The 19,981-nt window shown below is 44.0% G+C and overlaps 1 protein-coding gene across 1 annotated transcript in view; it reads left to right on the top strand.

The window, feature by feature from the left end:
• ror2 (receptor tyrosine kinase-like orphan receptor 2) overlaps positions 1-19,981 on the top strand; it is a 68,412-nt gene that overhangs the window by 35,533 nt on the left and 12,898 nt on the right. Inside the window, exons 2-4 of the mRNA XM_086170685.1 lie at positions 289-360; positions 7,164-7,451; positions 9,420-9,450. Of these exons, the coding sequence (XP_086026811.1) occupies positions 289-360; positions 7,164-7,451; positions 9,420-9,450 (391 nt within the window). The remainder of the gene's footprint in view (positions 1-288; positions 361-7,163; positions 7,452-9,419; positions 9,451-19,981) is intronic.

Genomic DNA, 19,981 nt, shown 5'->3' with positions numbered 1-19,981 from the left:
CCCTTTAACGTTCTCATGGTGTTCTCTACTACGTCCGCCTTACAACAACAACACACACACAAGCATACAAGTGTTGCATACACATGTTGAAGAAAATCTTAGACTTCAGTCGTGAAAATACGGTAATGCAGGGGTTCATCCTGCAAATGCCGCAGAAATGATGGATCCGAAAAAGAGTCGCGACTGATTTTACTCACAGGTTACACACTCAAACGTCCTGCTGTCCACCTGTAGTGCCCTGGACTCGTACTACTGAGTTGTAACTCCTTCTTCCCGACTCCCTCGCAGGTGATCCAGGTCCGTCGGCGGATGCAGACGGTCTGGCCGAAGCCCAGAGCGGAGCCGCGCCCACAGCCGAGGGTAGGAACCTGAATGTCATGACCGACGTCCTCGCATCTGATCTGATTTCTTCCAGTCGAGTCAAAACGTTTGCGTACCATCTTGTTTATTTACATTCTTAACACGCTGACATCTGAGCTACATGTCCGCCACGCACGTTGCAGGCCCGCGCAGGTCACATCTCGTCGCGGTTGACACGCATGTCTGAAGACGGCCGGCGTGATCCGAGCGTTGCCTCGGAGTGTCTCGCTCGGGTTTAGAGAAAGAATCCCGTTTTGTTTTTGAAAAGGGAAATCCCGGAACAGATGTGCCGTGGAAAAACCGGACGAGACCCGTAAGACAAACATTATGGGCTACATATGGCCGGGGATTCGTCGCCCAGATAGACAGACGTTGCGCGGCACACCATGGACAGAGAACAAGCGGCGGCGCTTGCAGGAACAGCCTCCACTGTCATCAGTCCGACAACCAAAGAATTTCCCGTTGACCGTAAGCATACCGCCCCGGTCGCCTGCCGAGGGCCGGTCCAAGAGGGCGCAAGTAGCACATTCAATTCCACCAGACGGGGGTTTGGTAACATTAAGTCAACTCGACCAACTTTGTCCTTTTCAATGATGATAATTGGTCTCATTGATGTTGACGTTGCTGTCAAAACTCAGGGAACCGGACGTCATGAATCCGCTCTACCCAATCCTGGCTGTTTCCTTTATTTGAATCCCCCCTCGGTTGAAAAGTCCGATGCCTGCTAATGTGAGCACGGCGCAGTCAGCTGGGATGCGACACTCATTAATGACTAAAACAGGCGCCCGCTGGATTCGGATACGCCTGTGGTTCGGTCTGCCGCCGAGCAGCAACCATGGGATAATTCAACGGGACGTTTCTGCGCTGTTACGGCAGGGTTTCTCTTAAAACAACGGGTCAGGGAACGACAGGGTGCGCGGCGAGGCGCTCTCACATTGGTAACACTTTTCGACGATATTAAAAACTTTGTTTTTTGAGACAGGAGGGAAAACCCAGAAGGGATTTGTTTGAAATGATTCACTTCAGCGGTAGTGTTCGACGCGCGCTCGAAAATCTGTCGCTGATTTAACTTCTGAGTAAAGCGCGGTGAAGTTGGTCGCTGTTTGTATTTCAGTCCGTGGACTCAATGTGGAAGAGATTACCGTGAGAAGCGTGGATGTACAGCATTGCTAGTCAAGCTCAGGGCCGTTTGTTTGAGCTCCGCGCAAAGGATCCCCGACACAACCTCCCCGCAGTGACTCTTGATTATCAGGATTCGAAGCATCTCAACGTTGCCCTTTTTCTGCAACTTTTAATGTGGATCGACCGGTAGGAAGGTTCCGATTCCTTGTCTGCAAAGTCCCGTAGGGGAACCATGAACCCCGAATTGCGGCCTGGCTAGCGCCTTGAATGGAGGCGTCGTCGCCATCGGTGTGCAAGCGCGTGCAAGAATTTAACCAATCAAAGATGAAATGATATATTGAAAACTACATTTGTAAATTAGCGTGTCATTAAAAACCCGCATTGCCGCATTGCCGCATCTCCATCGGCCGTAGCCTACCGAGGGGGCGGCTCAGTCATGACTCCGCAGGGGCCGCGGCGAAGCGGGCAGCGAGCTCCACATCCTGCGGCGGGAGTTGGACCCGGCTTTGGAACTTTCCTCCGACGACGACGTCGGGCGGACCCAAAAATGTTGTTAACAAACCAAAATACGGCATCGTCCAAAAGTCAGAACGTTAACATCGCCGCAGTGGAACATTCTGATGCATTCTGATGTTGATATTTCCTTGGCCTCGGGTCCAGCGTCGGAGCTCGGTGTCAGCAGATTTTAAATCCGGCCGAATGTTCATGAGACTGACATCTGAGGGCGGCCGGGAGGGGCTGTTTGGATAAAGAGCCTAAATGGTTGCACTGTTGCCTTTTTTTGGGGGGGGGGGGGGGGGGGATCAAGCGTAACTGCTGCCGTTAAGTCCGAGTGACACGCGGCGGGTGATAAATCAAGAGACCCTTCGGTCCGGCGCGGTAGTCGGACCGAAATGAGAAACAACCAGAATCTTATCCTGCAGTCGAGGTGGTAGAAGACCAAGTTTTCCCCCGAAAGCCCCCCCATTCCCGCACCCCTGCCTCACTGTAGATATGAAATGTCTCCATGTGTCACATGCGATTAAGGTCCGTCTCGGCCGCCGAGCTGCTCCGACACGACCGCTCTGGCTGTCACTCACCGCGTTTCCTGAGTCGTGTCCGCGGTGGTCCGGGCGGCCCGGGATCCTGTGAGCCCGCGGGAGAGGCGGCATTAAGGAAAGCTGCTTTTCATTAACCCTATCTCTTGGGGATTGGACTAATCAGGCGAGCACTTCGGCCTTGATATTTGAGACTTCTCCCCCGAACGAGTACTGAGGCTCGTGAGCCGCAGAGAAGCCGTGGGACTCTTCCCGGGGATTATAAGACACTGACGAGGGGACAACGGGTCGCTGTAGACTGGTGGATGACTCCACGTGACTTGAATGTTTTTCGGTCGTCGTCCGACACTGGCTTGACTTCTCCTCATTTTGCTTTCGATTTGCGCTTGAAAAGGCGATAGGTGTTTGTGACATTCTGCAGCTTTGTCGTGTGACCCTTGCAGAAGCGAGGCTATCAACGTCCTTGCACTAAAGGGTCTTTTATGCCCCACGGGAAATGCTCATACGGGACCTTCTGCCCGCGAAACGGTTGTTTCTGGCGGAATTCGGTCGCTAGCCGATGCATAGCCAAACACAGCAAGACCAGAAGTAGTAGAGCGGTGGTATGCTCAAAAGCGACCAGTGAAAGGGGCACAGAAGAAGACTACGACAACATGGAGTAGGTAGAACCAGGGACACGAATCCACGGTCACCTGGATGTCAACGCTAAACTTTGCACCGCCCTGTATCGGGTCGATCGCTTCAAAACCATCCGTCCATCGTCTGCCGTTTGTCCTGCACTCCCAGCTGTCATCGGGCGAGAGGCGGGTTACGCCCTGGACCGGTCGCCGGGCGATCACAGGGCCACATATACAGACAGACAATCATTCACTCACTCATTCGGGGCAATTTTCTTCCAATTATCCTGCTGCATGTTTTTTCGACTGCGGGAGGAAACCGTAGAACCCAGAGGAAACCAAGGCAGACACGGGGAGAACATGCAAACTCCACCCAGAAAAGACCTCTTGTCGGAAAGGAACCAGAGGGCGTCGCGCTGCGAGGACGAAGCGCTAACCGCTTCAAAACCATCCAACCATCCGTTTTCTACCGCTTATCCTGCAGTCAGGGTCACCAGGGATGCCGGAACCATAGGGTGTACCGAGGGGGTTACTCTTTGCGTACCCTACTCCATAGGGTACCCGATGTGTGCCTTACAGAGAGGCAGGGTTCGGGGGAATTTTCCCAATTTTTTCCAAGCAACCAGCCTCACATTTTTGGACCGCGGGTGGAAACCGGAGGGCGAGCAAACGCCACATGGGAAGGTCGCCTTGTCGGAACAGAACCGGAGGCCAAAGTGCTAACCGCTGCACCGACCTGCTTCAAAACCATGCTGACATAATATGGGAAGTATGACATTTGATGGCGTTTTCGAACGGACGTATCTGTTTGCGCACCCGCAACATGAACGCAAATAAGAATCACCAGCCCGCTGGAGGTTCTGGGATTTATCCGTCAGGACCGGTTTGCTCTGCAAAGGCAGTACCACTCCGTACCAGCGGGTGGCAGCACTTAGTATTCACCGCACCTGAAAGAAAACTAAAGGATCCGCATTTTTCGTGTTTTCACCCAAGTTTGCCGATTGCATAACTGCCGCCGGAGGGGAAAGATTGGGGGCGGAGCCGGACGCACCCCACCTCTGCATGCCCGGGAGAGAAAACTGAAGGTGCTCCGATGAACAGCCGTGTCACGCAGAGGCTCAGGGTTCTGACGCAGCCGGAAAACAGGGCCGAACCGGCATCTCTGATTTCTTTTTTTTTTTTTCCATTGCCTAATCTGCTTCAGGGTCTGGCCGCCGCTCAAACCTGCAGATGGTACTCCGGGCCGAGGGGAACCTGCAAGAGTGCAGGTTTACCACTGCCTCCGTGCCCCGACTTTGTCTTCATTACCTTATACAGTCATGTCTACGGAGGAAGGGGGACCGCAGTGTAAACATCCTCCAACGCCCTCTGATCAGAGCTGCTGGCGGATCCTGCTCGAGACGGCCGAGGAATAATCTCGATCGAGCCTCTTACATATAACTTCGTTTTTTTTTCTGCTATTTATGAAGTCCAAAAAGTCCGAAAATGTGAATCTTTCTGCGCCGGCTGGTCGCTTCCACTGTGTTTCGGTTTTTGTTCGCGTTTATACAAAGTTGAAGTGAAACCAGTGCTCCTTTTCCAGGAGACCACCCAGAGTGCCTCTCAGACTCCTGACAGTTAGACTACAACATTATTAAAAATAGGAATTATTTACAATATTCAACCCAAACATGTCATTTTTATTTTTAAATAATCTTTCATCGGGGCGATAGCTCCAGTGCTGTTGAAATCATCTCGCACCGGGCTCGAGACTCAGAATATGTTTAGATTTATCCGCGTTTATGTGATTTGTAGCTCCTGCTTTTTCCTGTTCATCGGTTGCAAAATGCGTGCGAACAGCCCTCCGAGGCGCCGGCGAGGAGGCCGGCGAGGAGGCCGGCCAGCTGCGGACGCTCATCCGATGGACGGGGGCGTCTTTTTCCTCAGATAACTTTCAGAATCGGAATACTTGTGGTTCGTTGAGTCGTGGGGGGAAAAAAATCAGAATAGAACTCAGTATACAAATAGGAAAAAAAAAAAAAAAAAAAAAAGGAAAAATAAAAATAAAATAAAAAGAAAAGTAAAGAAAAATAAATGCATTTAAAATAAATAAATATAAAAATAAATAAATAAATATAAAAATATATGTTAAGTATATACATGTGTATTTACAAGTACATGTACCGTATTTTCACTAAGGCCCAAGCTGTTTTTTTCACATGCATTTTTTATTTCTTTTTGCGATTTGGGCTTATTGGAACCGAATTGGAGGAAAAACTAAGCATCATCTTTTGATATGATGTACTTTTCAAGAAAAATTATGTCAGCATACAGGACTGTCTCAGAAAATTAGAATATTATGATAAAGTTCTTTATCTTAAAAAAAAAAAATTAAATTAAAAAAAAAACAAAAATTACCTTTTCATGATATTCTAATATTTTGAGATAGGATTTTTGAGTTTTCTTAAGATGTAAGCCATGATCAGCAATATTAAAATAATAAAAGGCTTGCAATATTTCAATTAATTTATAATGAATCCAGAATGTATGACATTTTTGTTTTTGTAATTGCATTACAGAAGATAAAGAACTTTATCACAATATTCTAATTTTCTGAGACAGTCCTGTATGTGGACACTTGTTCCGAACTTCCATAAAACACAATTAAGTCACCTTTGTGTAACAGAATGAAAAAACTCTTTATTTCCAACTTGAACACAGCAGTTTTTTTCCCTGACTGCTTTTGCATGTATTGATAACGTAAACACACACATGTATGAACATGTTTTGAATATCATAGAGTAAAAACAACATATTAAAATTCTATTTTTGCCCCTTTTGGACAGTTAAAACTATTGAAACAAAATATAAAACATTGTTTTGCTCACATATGTGTGTGCAAAACACCCACAATTCCACAGTGAACACGCTTGTAAGAACAACTTTATTTATCCCAAAGGAAATTGTCGTGCTAGAGTTACAAGAAAAACATAGCGATAATAAATAATAGTAGAAAATTGTATAAACAGTAAAAAAAAGGGGAGAATAAGAAATACAAATAAACTATAAAGTGTCTAATTAACAAGTAAAGGCAATAAAAGTGTCGTAAGTACCAGGTGAAAGATAAGGAGTGCACAAGAGTAGGAAAAAATATTGCACATGCAGCTGTTATGAAATGAAATATTGCACAGTTATGAATATATATACAAATAAATCATTACAATTTACAGTAAGTGGGTGAGTTTTTTTTTGTTTTTTTTTAAGTATAAGATTTTGAGATTCCCTGCGGCTGAAGGGAGAGGAATTAAAAAGTCTGATAGCGTCAGGTAGGAAAGACTAAAAAGGAACGAGTATGTGAGTTATGTAGAACATCGTTGTTTTAACAACCCTGAAAATGGCAAAGAAACACGTTTATGAAGCTCAGTTTAAACTGCAGGCCAACAGCTACGCAGAGGAACATGGAAATCGAGCAGCCGCGAGAGAATTTAAGATTAATGAATCGCTGGTTCGCAAGCGGAGGAAGCCGGAAAACGAGCTCCGACAGGTCAAGAAGACGTAGCTGAGTTACCGCGGACACAAGGCAGCGGATCATCGCTCAAAGAAACATCTCGACGGTCGCCACGAAATGAAATTGAGCATTTTCAAGGAGGTCCCTCGGGACCAGGACTACGGTAGCGCAGCAACTTCCGGCGGATTAAAACGAAATCCTGTAGTAGAGGACACCATGAGAACGTTAAAGGGGGAAGTGCGGCGTGGATTGTGTATAAAACCCGAGCCCTATAATCAGGTGCGCCTTATGTGTGAGTTAAACACTGTAATGGCACACATAATTGAGACTGCGCCTTTTAGCCCCGTGCAACTTATGGTCGTGAAAATACGGTATATGATTACATGTGATGATTTAGTGTACAAATAGGGGTTGTTGTATAGATTTTGTGTAAAAGTAGAAGGTTGAAAAGTAAAAATCTTTTCACTCCAGCGTTCAGGCGCTGTCACGTTATCGGCCCTCCATTAACCTCGCTAATCTCTTGTATTTCTCCGCCCCAAGGTTATTATCTGGAGTTCCAAGAGCCGGTCAACAACATCACTCACTTCCAGGGCCAGACCGCAACGCTGCACTGCAAAGTGGCGGGCAACCCCCGGCCCACCATCCGCTGGCTGAAAAATGACGCCCCCGTCGTGCAGGAGCAAGGACGCATCACCATCCGCAAAACGGAGGCGGGGTCCAAGCTGCGCATCCAGGATCTGGACACCACGGACACCGGCTACTACCAGTGTGTGGCCTCCAACACGCTCAAGGTCATCTCTGCCACCGGAGTGCTTTATGTCAAACTGGGTAAGCCGGCGTACTGCTCACGTACTGACGCGTTTTAAATTTTTTTTTTAGAAATCGAAAGTTTGCATCTGGGATAAGAGCTCATTTCCCATTTTTAACCATTTTTTTTTTTTTTTTTTTTTGAGAGCAGTTATAAGTGCAGAACAATCCAGATTGGATCATTGGCTGCAAATCAAATCCTCAGACATTTGGGGAGGAAAAAAAAAACAAAAAAAAAAACACAGAAATACATTACAAGCTCTGTTTTCTACGCAAGAAGGAATTCAGCCGTTCAACGCTGGCTCGACTTCTCCACAATTTGCTTTCAATTTGCGCGAGAAAAGGCATGTTTGCGGTTGAAAATCTTATCTCGCCCAGCAGCCTCCTCTCTTCGGACCAATAAAAAGTAAAAGTCCAAACAATATGCCGCCGGTCGGTCACATTCCATGGGATGCGAGTGATTTATTTGCGTGTTGTGAGAAACAAGAGGACGTCCTCTTTGCAAACAGAAAAACAAAGCGGGATTATTTGCAGGGGAAGAAAGGGGGGCGTCGGCGACACGTGGAAATGCACGTAAATATCGGGCTCAAGTTACATTCCTTGAGTCCGTCCCTTTAGATGTCTTTAAAAACGGCAAAATACATGCATGCATGCGTTTATGGTGTTAAAAAATGTAGAGCAACATTTAGCGCTTCTGCCTCAAGGCAAGAAGGTTCGATTCCAGCAGAAAGTCTCAATCAGGGGTGGGTAATTATTTTGGCTGACATTTCTTACTTAATTTTTATGCACCGGCCAAATAGTTATCATGTGAATTGAACAAAATGATAATTGCCATATAGATATTGAAATATTGTAATAACGGTCATTTAAATGTACCGACATTATTTTGTATGTAATCATCCGTACAGAATTAAGCAAAAGGAAAATATAAGGATTTCAAATTCAAATACTTAAAATATATAAAAAATATTCAAAGAAAAAATCAAAAATCAAACGGGCCCGTAAAATGCCCAAGTCTGGTCTAAATTGAATGAATGAATTGAACGGTTGTATTTCTCTGTAGAAATGAGAGAGTGGGTGGTTCTCGGACGAGTCCAAGATAAATGCTCTGGATAAAGATGACTGCTCTAGATCAGTGCTCCACAACCCCCGGATCATTTGGTCGATCGACCTTCCTGATCTTATTTTGAAAAACGACTCCATCCGCCTTCGCCTAACTGCCGCACTTAATATTATAATTGCCTAATATAAAGTGTAATTGTCGTATTCAGATTAAATATTGTCAAGTGGCAAAAAAAAGGTTTTTTTTATGATTTTAAACATCATCCCGGCACAAAAAATGTAGTCTTGATAATTCTTCTCCCGCGTTTTGTCGACGAAAATGTACGTTTCCCCTTTCTGCTCCGTTCGCCGGTTGCACTTCAGCTGGCTGCACAACAGCGCCCCATGTGGCGACAAGTGGTACTGCAACGATTATTTTTTTCTTTTTTTTTTGTCGTTTATGTTTTTCATTTTCTTATCGCTTTTGGCTAGTGGTACCGCAACATTTGCCGCATTGGGCTATGCATTGTCACGCGAACGTGCAGCATTACTAAGGACATGAACGCATAAGGTTGCGTTTACGGATATAAAGCTTTCGATGTGGCATAGGTCCAAGACTCAAACAGTCGCCCAAAGTTCGCAAAAACACTATGAGCATCTTACTCGCTCCTCCACCGAGAGCGTGTTCTTTTTGTAAAGGAATATTCCCTTCTTGAGATTAGCGTTTTTTTTTTTTGTTTTGTTTTTTTTTGTGTGTATTTTTTGCTCCTGAAAATTTCCAGTCCTTTTCAATAGATGATGTCATTAATAACCCCTTAAATATAGAAATGTACATCATGATGGAAAAACTGAGGCAACGTTGGTCATTTTTAGCAGCTGAGGTATTTAAAAAAAAAATATGACATCTTGATATGATTTATAACCTTTTTTTTTTCTCTAACTTTACAGGACAGATGCCCACGCACGGACCAGATGACTCGTGAGTGTTCGCCATCTGTGTGTGTTTATATATATGTGTGTGTGTGTGTGTGTGTGTGTGTGTGTGCACGGTAAAAAAACAGTCTGCCTAAAAAGAAAGGCATTTAAATAATCCCAGATAATAATTAAAAATGAACGGACGCCCCCGACCCCCTTCCACGCAGCTCCACGTAATAAGAAAACATTCACAGTCTCCGTCTTCATAAGGGACTCTTTGTCCGGCCTCCTGAAAATATAATACTATGGGATGCACTGCATCAACAGTGTATTTGTCCTAGTTTGTATTCTTCATTAAAATATAATCCTGGATTATTTTTGCTGCCAACGCGAATACTTTAACATCTGGGTCTCAAACTCGACTTGGCCGAACTTCCCGCATGTGTATTTTGGTGCTTTTTTTTTTTTTTTTTTTTTTTTTTTAACCCTGTTTTCTTTAGCATCAGCTTCAGACATTAAAATAGATTTATTATCGCTGCCAACCGTTTCCCCCCCTCGCCGGACCCGGGGTCGACTCCTGTTTTTAATGAAGCACCTCGGGAGTGCGTAGGTGCGCGAATGCTCGCCCGAAGTCGGAGCGGGCGAGTTAAGACATGTATGCCGGGGCTCATACTTTCGTTCTTCCGCCTATTAGAAACGGCGAGGGGCCTTTTTTTTTTCGCTCGGCGGACCCTCGATTGAAGCGCATGAGGGCAGCGGACGTGCAGCTTTTCTTCTCTGCCTCTCTTGTGGCTTTGACTCACCAACGCCGGGCTCAGAATAGATTCCTCGACCGGCAGTCGGGCCCTGGGTGGTTAGAGCGAGCCCGCTCTGAGCTGGAAAGAATGCTGATTCATGATCTCAGCGAGACGACGCGTTCGGAGTCCATCTGCTTTTTCTTTGTCACAGCGGCAGCCGGGTGTGAGAAGAATTAATGTGTGTATGAGTGTGTGTGTGTGTGTGACGGTAACTGCTACTCTGTGCATTGTTTTCTGTGCTGATTCCCCGAAAAGAAATGTCCCTGCGACAAAAATATTTGTATGATGACATGATGAGGTGACGTCAGCGTCCGATCCGTTCCTCCAAACCCACCTTAGTTTTTGGACTATTCTTGATATTAGCCGCTAGTCGCTAACACCGGCTAGCTCAGGGGTTGGCAATTATTTTGGCTTGCATTTTCTTATTAAAATTTTTATGTGCGGGCCAACTCGGTATCATGTAAATCCCTACTTTTTATCACCGCAGGCTGGTAGCTTAACAACATAGTGCGACTATAATAATAAACGTGAATCCACTGTGTGGATCCACCTTTTCCCCTTCCAAAAAAGAAACTTTCCCTCTGACGTCTTTTTTTTCACTCGTGTTGCTAGCCTGTGGGTTACGTTTTTGGCGCTCAAGTGACCGAGATGAAACCGAGAGATTCCGGTCATTTTTCAAAATAAAAGATTTTTCAAAATAAAGATCTTTCAGAGTTAGATAATAAATCTAACGGAAATAATTGATTATTTCTTGTCCTGCCCGGTACCAATTGATCCAGGGACCGGTGTGGGTCCGCGGCCCGGGGGTCGGGGACCACTGATGAAAATAAAAATTGCAATTTAAATATTTACATTTTTTGGCATTTGATTTCAACTTTAAAACAATTAATGATCATATAAATGTACTGATATTATTTTGTATGAAATCCTCCATACAAAATTAAACAAAAGGAAAAAAAGGGAGTTTCTAAATTCAATATTTGAAAATATTTAAAATTAAGATAATCAAAGAAAATAATTTGGCAGGCCCGATAAAAAAGTAAAACAGGGCGCAAAATGCCCAGGTGTTCGCCATCTTCGTCTTCCTCCTGCACACTAAAACTATGAAAGTCGCCATCTTCCGTGTCAGAATTGAACATCCAAAGAATTTTCATGGTAATTTCATTGGTCCGATGTGACGAGGCCAAATGTTTTGGCGGCATGAAGCCCCCCAAAAAAAGAGACATCTTACCCTTCACCCTCTCATTCATGCAGTATTTACAGACATCCAACCATTCACCCTCTCATTCACATCTTATAGAGACATTTAGCCGTTCACCCTTTCATTCACACGCCATATCGAGGCTTACGACCAACATTTGACTTATTAATTTCAAGCCAATCAGACCTTTTGAAACCTCCTCGCGGGCCACATACAATGACATGGCGGGCCATTATTGGCCCGCGGGCCTTGAGTTTGCCACATGTGCAAAAGAGGCAAACAACCTTTCATGTGCGCCGCCAGTATGCTTCTACGTTCCGGAGCGAATTCGAGAGGAGCTTTCGGCGTCCGTTCAGTCCAAACAGCCGCCCTTCCATTAGCAAGAGAGTGTGAACTAGTAGCTCCAGGACTTCAGGGAAAGAAAGAAAAACACCAAGCGCATTCGGTTAAAGCTAACAAATGAGTGCACTTGGTTTGCGGTACCTTTTCCTCCGCTCTGCAGCCGGGACTCCCGGTTCTTAGAACCGCATCTACCGCCTCTGAATGTGAAACGAAAGCAGGCACTTCCATTATTATTATTGTGAAATCCATAAGGCCATGAATACACAGACTCCTGCTTTTTCGTGATCGCACGCACAAATGGAGCCTGTGTGATGTATGCGTCCATACTGCACCACTTAAGGGAGCAATTTTTCATGGTGAGGCTCCAGATCTGTCTGCGCGGAGACTATCCTCGCTTCCCGCTGCAGTATTTGGTCTTTCGTCGAAGCATCAAAGCTTCGAAACCGCCGAGCATAGGGTAGCGCGGGGGTCCGAAAAGATATTTGCCCTGCGCCGTTTCTAGCATTTCAGGTCGCTAATTGGACTGGGAACAAAAAAAAAAAAAAAAAAGAAGAAGAGATAAACAGAAGAGGAAGTCACGGCTCTGGCGCTTGCGTTGAATCCTGGCTCTCAGCGCGTGAGGGTTACTTCACGGCCGACGGCAAGGCAGAAAATTCGCTTCAGGCAGAAAATTACCCGGCGCTACCTGCAGAGTCACGTTAGGATAGCGCTGAAATCTGCGGACGTGGATACCCGGGCAGCGCGCTTCTGCTGAAACATGATTCGACTCAAACCCTTCCGCATCCCCCCCCCTTCCCCCGCCACTCGGGTTAAGTAAAACAAAAAATCAGCTCTGAATCTGGAGCCACTCACACATGGCCTCGTTTGAGTACCATTGCTCGTGACAGCCTTTCACGATCCTGAGTCGGAGAACAAAAGAAGATAAAAACAAATTCGAAACCCCTTTCAAGTAACTGATGTCGAGAATGACGCACCCCGACCCCGTCGGCCCTCGGGCCGTGTGAGAATGCATCTCAAGCGGCCTTTCTTGATGGAGCCGCACCCCCTCAACTTCAGATTCGACGTTGTTGGCTCGGGCGAACAACTGCAGCGCAATACGTTCTCAAGGAACCGGTCCGTTTCTGCTCCAGTAGGATCTTAGAAGAGCCAATGGGGGCGCTGCAGTCTTGAAGGCTGTCCAAGTGCTAGCTGTTAGCTAGGGGACGCTATATGTAAGGGGAGGCATGAAGGTTGCATGTGCACGGTGCACTACTTCCCCCCATGAACAAAAACATATTAAAATCTTCTTGTTGTGGCAACTGGACTTGAATTTCTTCACTTGAAGATGTTTTCTTCCTCATCCAAGAGGCTACTTCAGTCCTAATGACCTACGGGGAGTTTTGGAATATATTCAGCAGCTTCCCACAGGCCATTAGAACTGAAGAAGCCTCTTAGATGAGGGATGAAAAGTATTAAAGCGAAGAAATTCAAGTCCATGACAAAAAGATTTCGACAAGAATTCACCATGACCTGGATGACCGAGAACCTCCACGGACATTAACAAAAACTGTCAACATTAATAATAGTAATACCTTGGATTTCCTTTTTTTGGGCCTGTCAGAGGTGCTTTACTATGTCACAGTAGAAAGCAGGAAACCCATCAGGACTCGGGAGAAAACAGGTTGAACAAGTTTTGAGTGTTTACTTGAAGGTTAGTACAGTGTCCGAGTTTGATTTGTGGTGGCATGGAGGGGGAACGGCTGTAGAGATGGTCAGTGCGCAAGGGGGCGAGGGCTTCGTCGTCGAGGAGCAGGAGTTGTATTCCCAATGATTTGGGATGGGAAGCCAGTAGAGCTGTTAGTGAATGGCGGGCATGTTGTGAAGGGGAGCGGGTGAAGGTAGTTTTGGAAGGTCAGGAGAGGGAAGGCCATAGAGGATACAACGACAGCATCAAAATCTGGAGGCCACGAAGGCGTGAATGAGTATTGCTGCCATGGAGAGGGAGGTGCAAAGGTGGGCAATGTTCCTGGGTGAAGTCCTGGTGACGATGCTGGCATGGGATCAGAAGGAGAGGTCTGACGCCATGACTGGTCTGTCCAAGTGTTGTTCAGCAAGACACTGAACCCCTAACTTCTCCTCTGGCGCTGCTCCTTAGCTACCTCCTTAGCGATCATGGGGTATCCACGGTGGGTTAACTACAGTTGTCAAATTTCACTTATGTTGTGTGACGTTGTGTCCATCCATGAGGAGTTTAGAGTTTCACAAAGTTCTTGTCCATCCAGGTCTGACATTAAATAAAAATAAGTCTGTACATTCCTGCACAAAGTAGCCCGCCTGCTGTTTTTGGCGAGTTGACAAAGGCACCATGTCTGGCAGGTGTGAACGAGACCCTCTATGGCGGATCACAGCAGGGTTGGAGACGTGGCCAATGGCCCAACACACACACACACACACACACACTAATTTTATAGCTGTATGACATGAAGAAGAAGAAAAGGGCCGGACAGAAAACGACTGCCAAACAATGTTTACTGGAGAAGAGAGCGTACATCTGGTTGTTTTGAAGAGAGACTAAGGCAGGAGCGAACCGCCGTGCTCGGGCAGGGCTCGAGTCATTACATGTAATTTGCGATCTGTTAACATGTGATCAAGGATCCGCTTGTTTTCTTTAAAGTCAATATCGCTGACGTCGCTGTCGGTAATGACAGAGCTGCGCCGACGAGTGTTTTCGGTATCTGATCCCTTGTTGGAGCGGGATAACAACAGTTTGATGTGATGCCGCTGCCAGGGCGACGTGATCGTTCCGCTGCTTTTTTTTTTTTTTTTTTAATGGTTTCAATGCTGTTTTGCAACAAAAAAAAAAAAAAAAATTCCGAGTTATTTAAAAAAGCTGAATGTGAAAACTAAACAGGAGTGGTATGATGGCGTTACAGCTGATCCCCATGTCGCCCGCATGCAAGCTAATGTGGCTAATTCTTAGAGCTAACGGGGTTGGCTAATCTCCTATCAGTAGATTTTAAAGATTTTTAAAGCGCATGTGTATTTTGTTTTGAGGCAGCTGCACCAGTTTTCTTAACCCAGTGCTTCTCGATGATTTTCTGTTACGCCACCCCAGGAAAAAGAAAATATTTCACGCCCACCACCACCTCTCTCCGCTGCAACTATAAATAATATCGTTTGTCTATATTTTGTTCTATGCACACCTCTGCACAACATTGTTTCCTTGTAAAAATTAAAGAAAAGAAAAAAGAAAGAAATATTGTTCAACTTGCAACACCTCCATTTGCCTGTAATTTTAAAAAAATTTAATTCTTATTTAAACTAAACTTTTTTTTTTGGCCGATAGAACCGTTTGATACAGAAAAATCAGATTAAATAAAATCAATCAATAATAATAATAAATTCAAACAGATCATCAACTTGCAACAGAGGATAACTTTATTAACATTTTTTTGGATGTAACAGAAAAGATTTAAAGTGCATCAATTTCCCTGAAATTTACAAAAATTAAATTCTCATTTAAACTATACCGTTTTTTTTAACCTATTGAACCATTTGATACTGAAAAATCAGATTAAATAAAATCAATCAATAATAATCATAAATTCAAACTGATCATCAACATGCAAAAAAGAATAAATTAATTAACCTTTTTTTTGTCTGTAACAGAAAAGAATTAAATCGCATCAATTTCCCTGAAATTTAAAAAATTAAATTCTCATTTAAACTATACCGTTTTTTTTTAACCTATTGAACCATTTGATACTGAAAAATCAGATTAAATAAAATCAATCAATAATAATCATAAATTCAAACTGATCATCAACATGCAAAAAAGAATAAATTAATTAACCTTTTTTTTGTCTGTAACAGAAAAGATTTAAAGTGCATCAATTTCCCTGAAATTTGAAAAAATTAAATTCTCATTTAAACTATACCGTTTTTTTTTTTTTTTACCGATTGAACCATTTGATACTGAAAAATCAGATTAAATAAAATCAATGAATGATATTGATAAATTCAAACAGTCATAGTGGCGCCAAGCGCTACGTACGCTTTGCTATATTTCCTCGTCTTAGCTTTCATTTGTATCTCCATCTCTCACCGCCTTTATCATCCCTTTTATATATTTTTAAATATTGTCTCTTGATGGTTTGATCGCTGCCCCGCTATTTTAGAAGCAGGTCAGTCGGAGACGCTAAATTCTGCCCAGATGTGTGAATGAGAGAGCGGGCGGTTGTATTTTTCCCCTTTAAGATCCGAATCACTTTATATATTAGATGCGAAGCGCAATTCCAGTTAATTTTATCCTTAAAATACGGAGAAAAAAAACCATCAGGTTACGAATATGAGAGTGCATTCTTGTCGAAATCTTCTCGTCTTTGTAACTGGACTTGAATTTCTTCACTTGAAAATTTGGAAAAAAAATCAAGTTGCCAAGACGAGAAGATTTCGACAGGAACTCACCATGATTTGGATGACAGATAACCTCCACAAAATTGTATTTTTTATTTTAATTTTATTATTTTAATATTGCTGATTATGGCTTACATCTTAAGAAAACTCAAAAATTCCATCTCGAAATATTAGAATTTTATGAAAAGTAATTTTTGTTTTTTTAACCGCATCACAGAAGATAAAGAACTTTATCACAATATTCTAATTTTCTGAGACAGTCCTGTGTGTTAAGAACAAAATATTAAATAAGAATATTTCATTCATTCAGATCTAGGATGTGTTATTTTCCCTTTATTTTTTTTGAGCAGTGTATAAATCACCTTGCATTATAACGACCTAATCCCAGCATTATTTACCGAATAAAAACCCCTCAGACTGAGTCAAGCGCAGGAGTGAAGCGCAGGCGAAATTATAGGGTTAATGAAAATAAAATACATTTGATTTTAAGCTACTTTATTCTTTCTTCGCAGCCTGTACGTCTCAGGAAAAGCGGAATAGATCATGAATGAATGAACTCCAGTTTGCAGATGGAGGCCGAAGCTGTAAAAAGTGAGCAGTGTGGGAGTGGAGGCTCAAACAGAGCCGCGGGGCCACATCTGGCCCGCAATAAACCCGCCGAGTGCCTTCCCAAAAAACCGGGATCCGAAACGGTACCGAGCGTTCGGCCCTGTCAGTTAACATGGTTAATATTATCCGATGGTTTTTGTTTGGTGAAATTCACGAAAGGATCTCCATAGTGACTCCTGGAGTTTCACTGTTCCCGTGAATGTAAAGGGGAAGCTTCAAGCTTGCTGGGAAATGCAAGTTTTTTTTGTTTTTTTTTATTGAGCGTAACGTTTCTTCTGACGCCAAGCTCACAAGCGGCTAGTTTATCACCGTCCAGCTCCGCTGCTAATGAACAAGACAGCGTGTTTTAATTAAAAGCATCTAACTGCAGGCAGCCTTTTAAATCAATGCGTTCACCTCGGCTCGAATATTAAATCCTCCGAACCCCCCCCACACACACACACACACACACACACACACAAATGGCTGCCCGGGCCGTAGCAGAGTATCAGACAAGCGTAAATCAATATCTTTGCTTCGGGTTGGCGTGTTTGCAACCTAAAAGGGGTTAGATAATGGCAGCTGGCTGCCGTTTACGGCCGTTTAGGAAACGCGGATGTAAAAAAAAAAAAAAAGAAAAAAAAAAAGACATAAATCATGTTGGCGCCGTTAAAAAAAAAAAAAAAAAAAAAAAAAGAAGTTTCCATTCCAAAACAAGATTGTTAAAATTCATGTGTAGAAGAATGGGGGGGGGGGGGGGACATCAAAAAACATTCGGACTCGCAGTGGAAAAGAAATCCTGAATGAGCGGGGGGTCGTTTCTGGATGGAGGAGCCGTTTCCTCCGACAAGAAGGTGCTCTGGTTTGGATCAAACGGAGGCTCTCGCTCCGAGAAGGTGACCAACACAGTGTTAAACATCGTTGTCATTTTCCAGTTATGTTAATCGTTAACACGCCGCGGCGAGTGTGTGTTTTCATTTAGCCGGCATACCTTGGAAGCACTTGGAGCCGATGCAGGGAGGATTGATGGCGCGGGGTCGGGGAGGGAGGAGGGGACGGCTCCACCGCCGCCTGAGGAGACGGGGAAACCAAACTTTCCTCAGCCTTTGTGGGAAAACGATGGATGGATCCTTTCCGCTTCCAAAAATTGAGATATTTGTATGTCGTCAGTTACTAAACTGGCTAAATGACCTCATTCCGGCCTTTTGGATCGAATCAGAATCATAAGACGAGTTTAAAATCGAGCCGGATTCCTTCTTTTCATTCATTTATTCATCGATTCCACTCGTCCTGCACGCCGGGTCTCTTGGGTGCATTGGGCGGAAGACGGGTTGGTCGACGGCGGCGCCACATTTGGAGACGTGCAACCATTTCGACACATTCCGTCATTCCACGCATTTTGGGGTCTCCAATGCATGTTTTCGGAAGAACCTCCCTTGAACCCCAAATTCAAGCGCGAGGCGATCGATTCGATACAAATTAAAATCGTTTTTCTTTGAAATTTCTATAGAAAAACAGTGTTTTCTCAATCATACCGTTAAACCGATCTAGGCGTAAACGCGAATGGCTCGTTTTGAAGAAGGTGATGAAGAGGCTCGTTTTTCGGAAAAGGCTGTGTTTTCGCGGTTTGAGCTGTAAGAAAAAAAAAAAAAAAAAATGATCCCGGCGCTCGGGAGGGCCTTGTGGCTGTGACGCCGTCCAAATCCCACTCCGACCCCGACCGCCTTCCTGCTCTTGGAACGCTCTTTGAGGAAACCTGGAATTGTTTTCACAATGTGCGGTATCTCCTACCCATCCATCCATCCATCCATCCATCCGTCCTCGACCACTAATGCATAGTTCACACTACATGGTTTTTGCAGCCCCGATCTTCATCTCGCCAGTGTTTTCTTTTTTCCGAAGCTCGCCGACAACAGATCCGAGGCAAATCCCGAGCGCTGCGGGCGGACTGTTCAAACACGTCTGGCCCCGCGTGACACCGACACGTCTTGGGTATCTCCGAGCTTCAGAGCCGTGCGTTTTTTTTTTGTTTTTTTTTTCCCCCAAAGAAATGCGCAACATAGGGATCAGCTATCACGTACACAATGGTGTAATCGTGCACAGGATTCTTTAGGGAAACCCCCTCCATCCCTTCCTTCACCTGGGCGACGGGTGTTCCGGGGAGGCAGTATCATCATAAAAAAACAAGTAATTATAGTAAATAAATTCGTAAATACATGTCCATTGATCTGTGATGGAAATGTTATCATATAATCCAATGATTTTTATTTTATTGTTATGTCCCCATGTGTCAAACTCAAGGCCAGCGGGCCAAATGTGGCCCGCCATGTCATTTTATGTGGTCCATGAGAACGTCTTAAAATAAATAAGTCAAATGTGCGCACTAACTACATTAACTACTACCATAAACTACATTTCCCACCATTCATGCTGATCATGTTACCCTCCAAGTGACGGCATCCCGTCACATCGATACCATTTTCAACAAGTGGAATACAAATGATCCCTAAAGCTGGTGCAATAGAAGGTCGTCTCAAGAAAAATGGGAATTATGTAACATTTTGGATTGGAATGATTTAACATTAAGGAGGTGTTACAGGACTGTCTCAGAAAATTAGAATATTGTGATGAAGTTCTTTATCTTCTGTAATGCAATTACAAAAACAAAAATGTCATACATTCTGGATTCATTAGAAATCAATTGAAATATTGCAAGCCTTTTATTATTTTTATATTGCTGACGATGGCTTACATCTTAAGAAAACTCAAAAATCCTATCTCAAAATATTAGAATATCATGAAAAAGTAATTTTTGTTTTTTTAAGTGCATTACAGAAGATAATTAACTTTATCACAATATTCTAATTTTCGGAGACAGTCATGTATATTTATTTTACATTACATTCAGTTACATTTATACTGTAGCCCTTTGAGGGGAACCGTTATGCTGATGTGGCCCGCTGTGAAAATTCAAAATGATCAAGTCAAAATGATCTACCCACAACAAAAATGCTAAACAATCTTTATGTGTACAATGTATGTTGATGTACCTTGCATAACCGCATGAGCTAATATTGCAAGTTTTTGTCTTCTTACTTGGTCCAGGTCCCCCACTCATTTTATACACTTTCCTAAGTTTAAGAGAAAAAACCGAGGGCTAAAAGTTGGAGGTAACTTGCGGACTAGCTTGTTAGTTTTGCTGCACTTTGCGCCGTTGTTTGTGCATGCGCAGTGACCTCAGTGTCAGAAAAAATCATATGTCATCTGACTGG

This window comes from Fistularia commersonii, chromosome 23, assembly GCF_037954325.1.
Source record: "Fistularia commersonii isolate RoL2024-O1a breed Wild chromosome 23, RoL_Fcom_v1.0, whole genome shotgun sequence".
Classification (NCBI taxonomy): Eukaryota; Metazoa; Chordata; class Actinopteri; order Syngnathiformes; family Fistulariidae; genus Fistularia; species Fistularia commersonii.
Note: the sequence above shows the minus strand (reverse complement) of the source record. Positions and strands in the feature narration are given on the sequence as shown.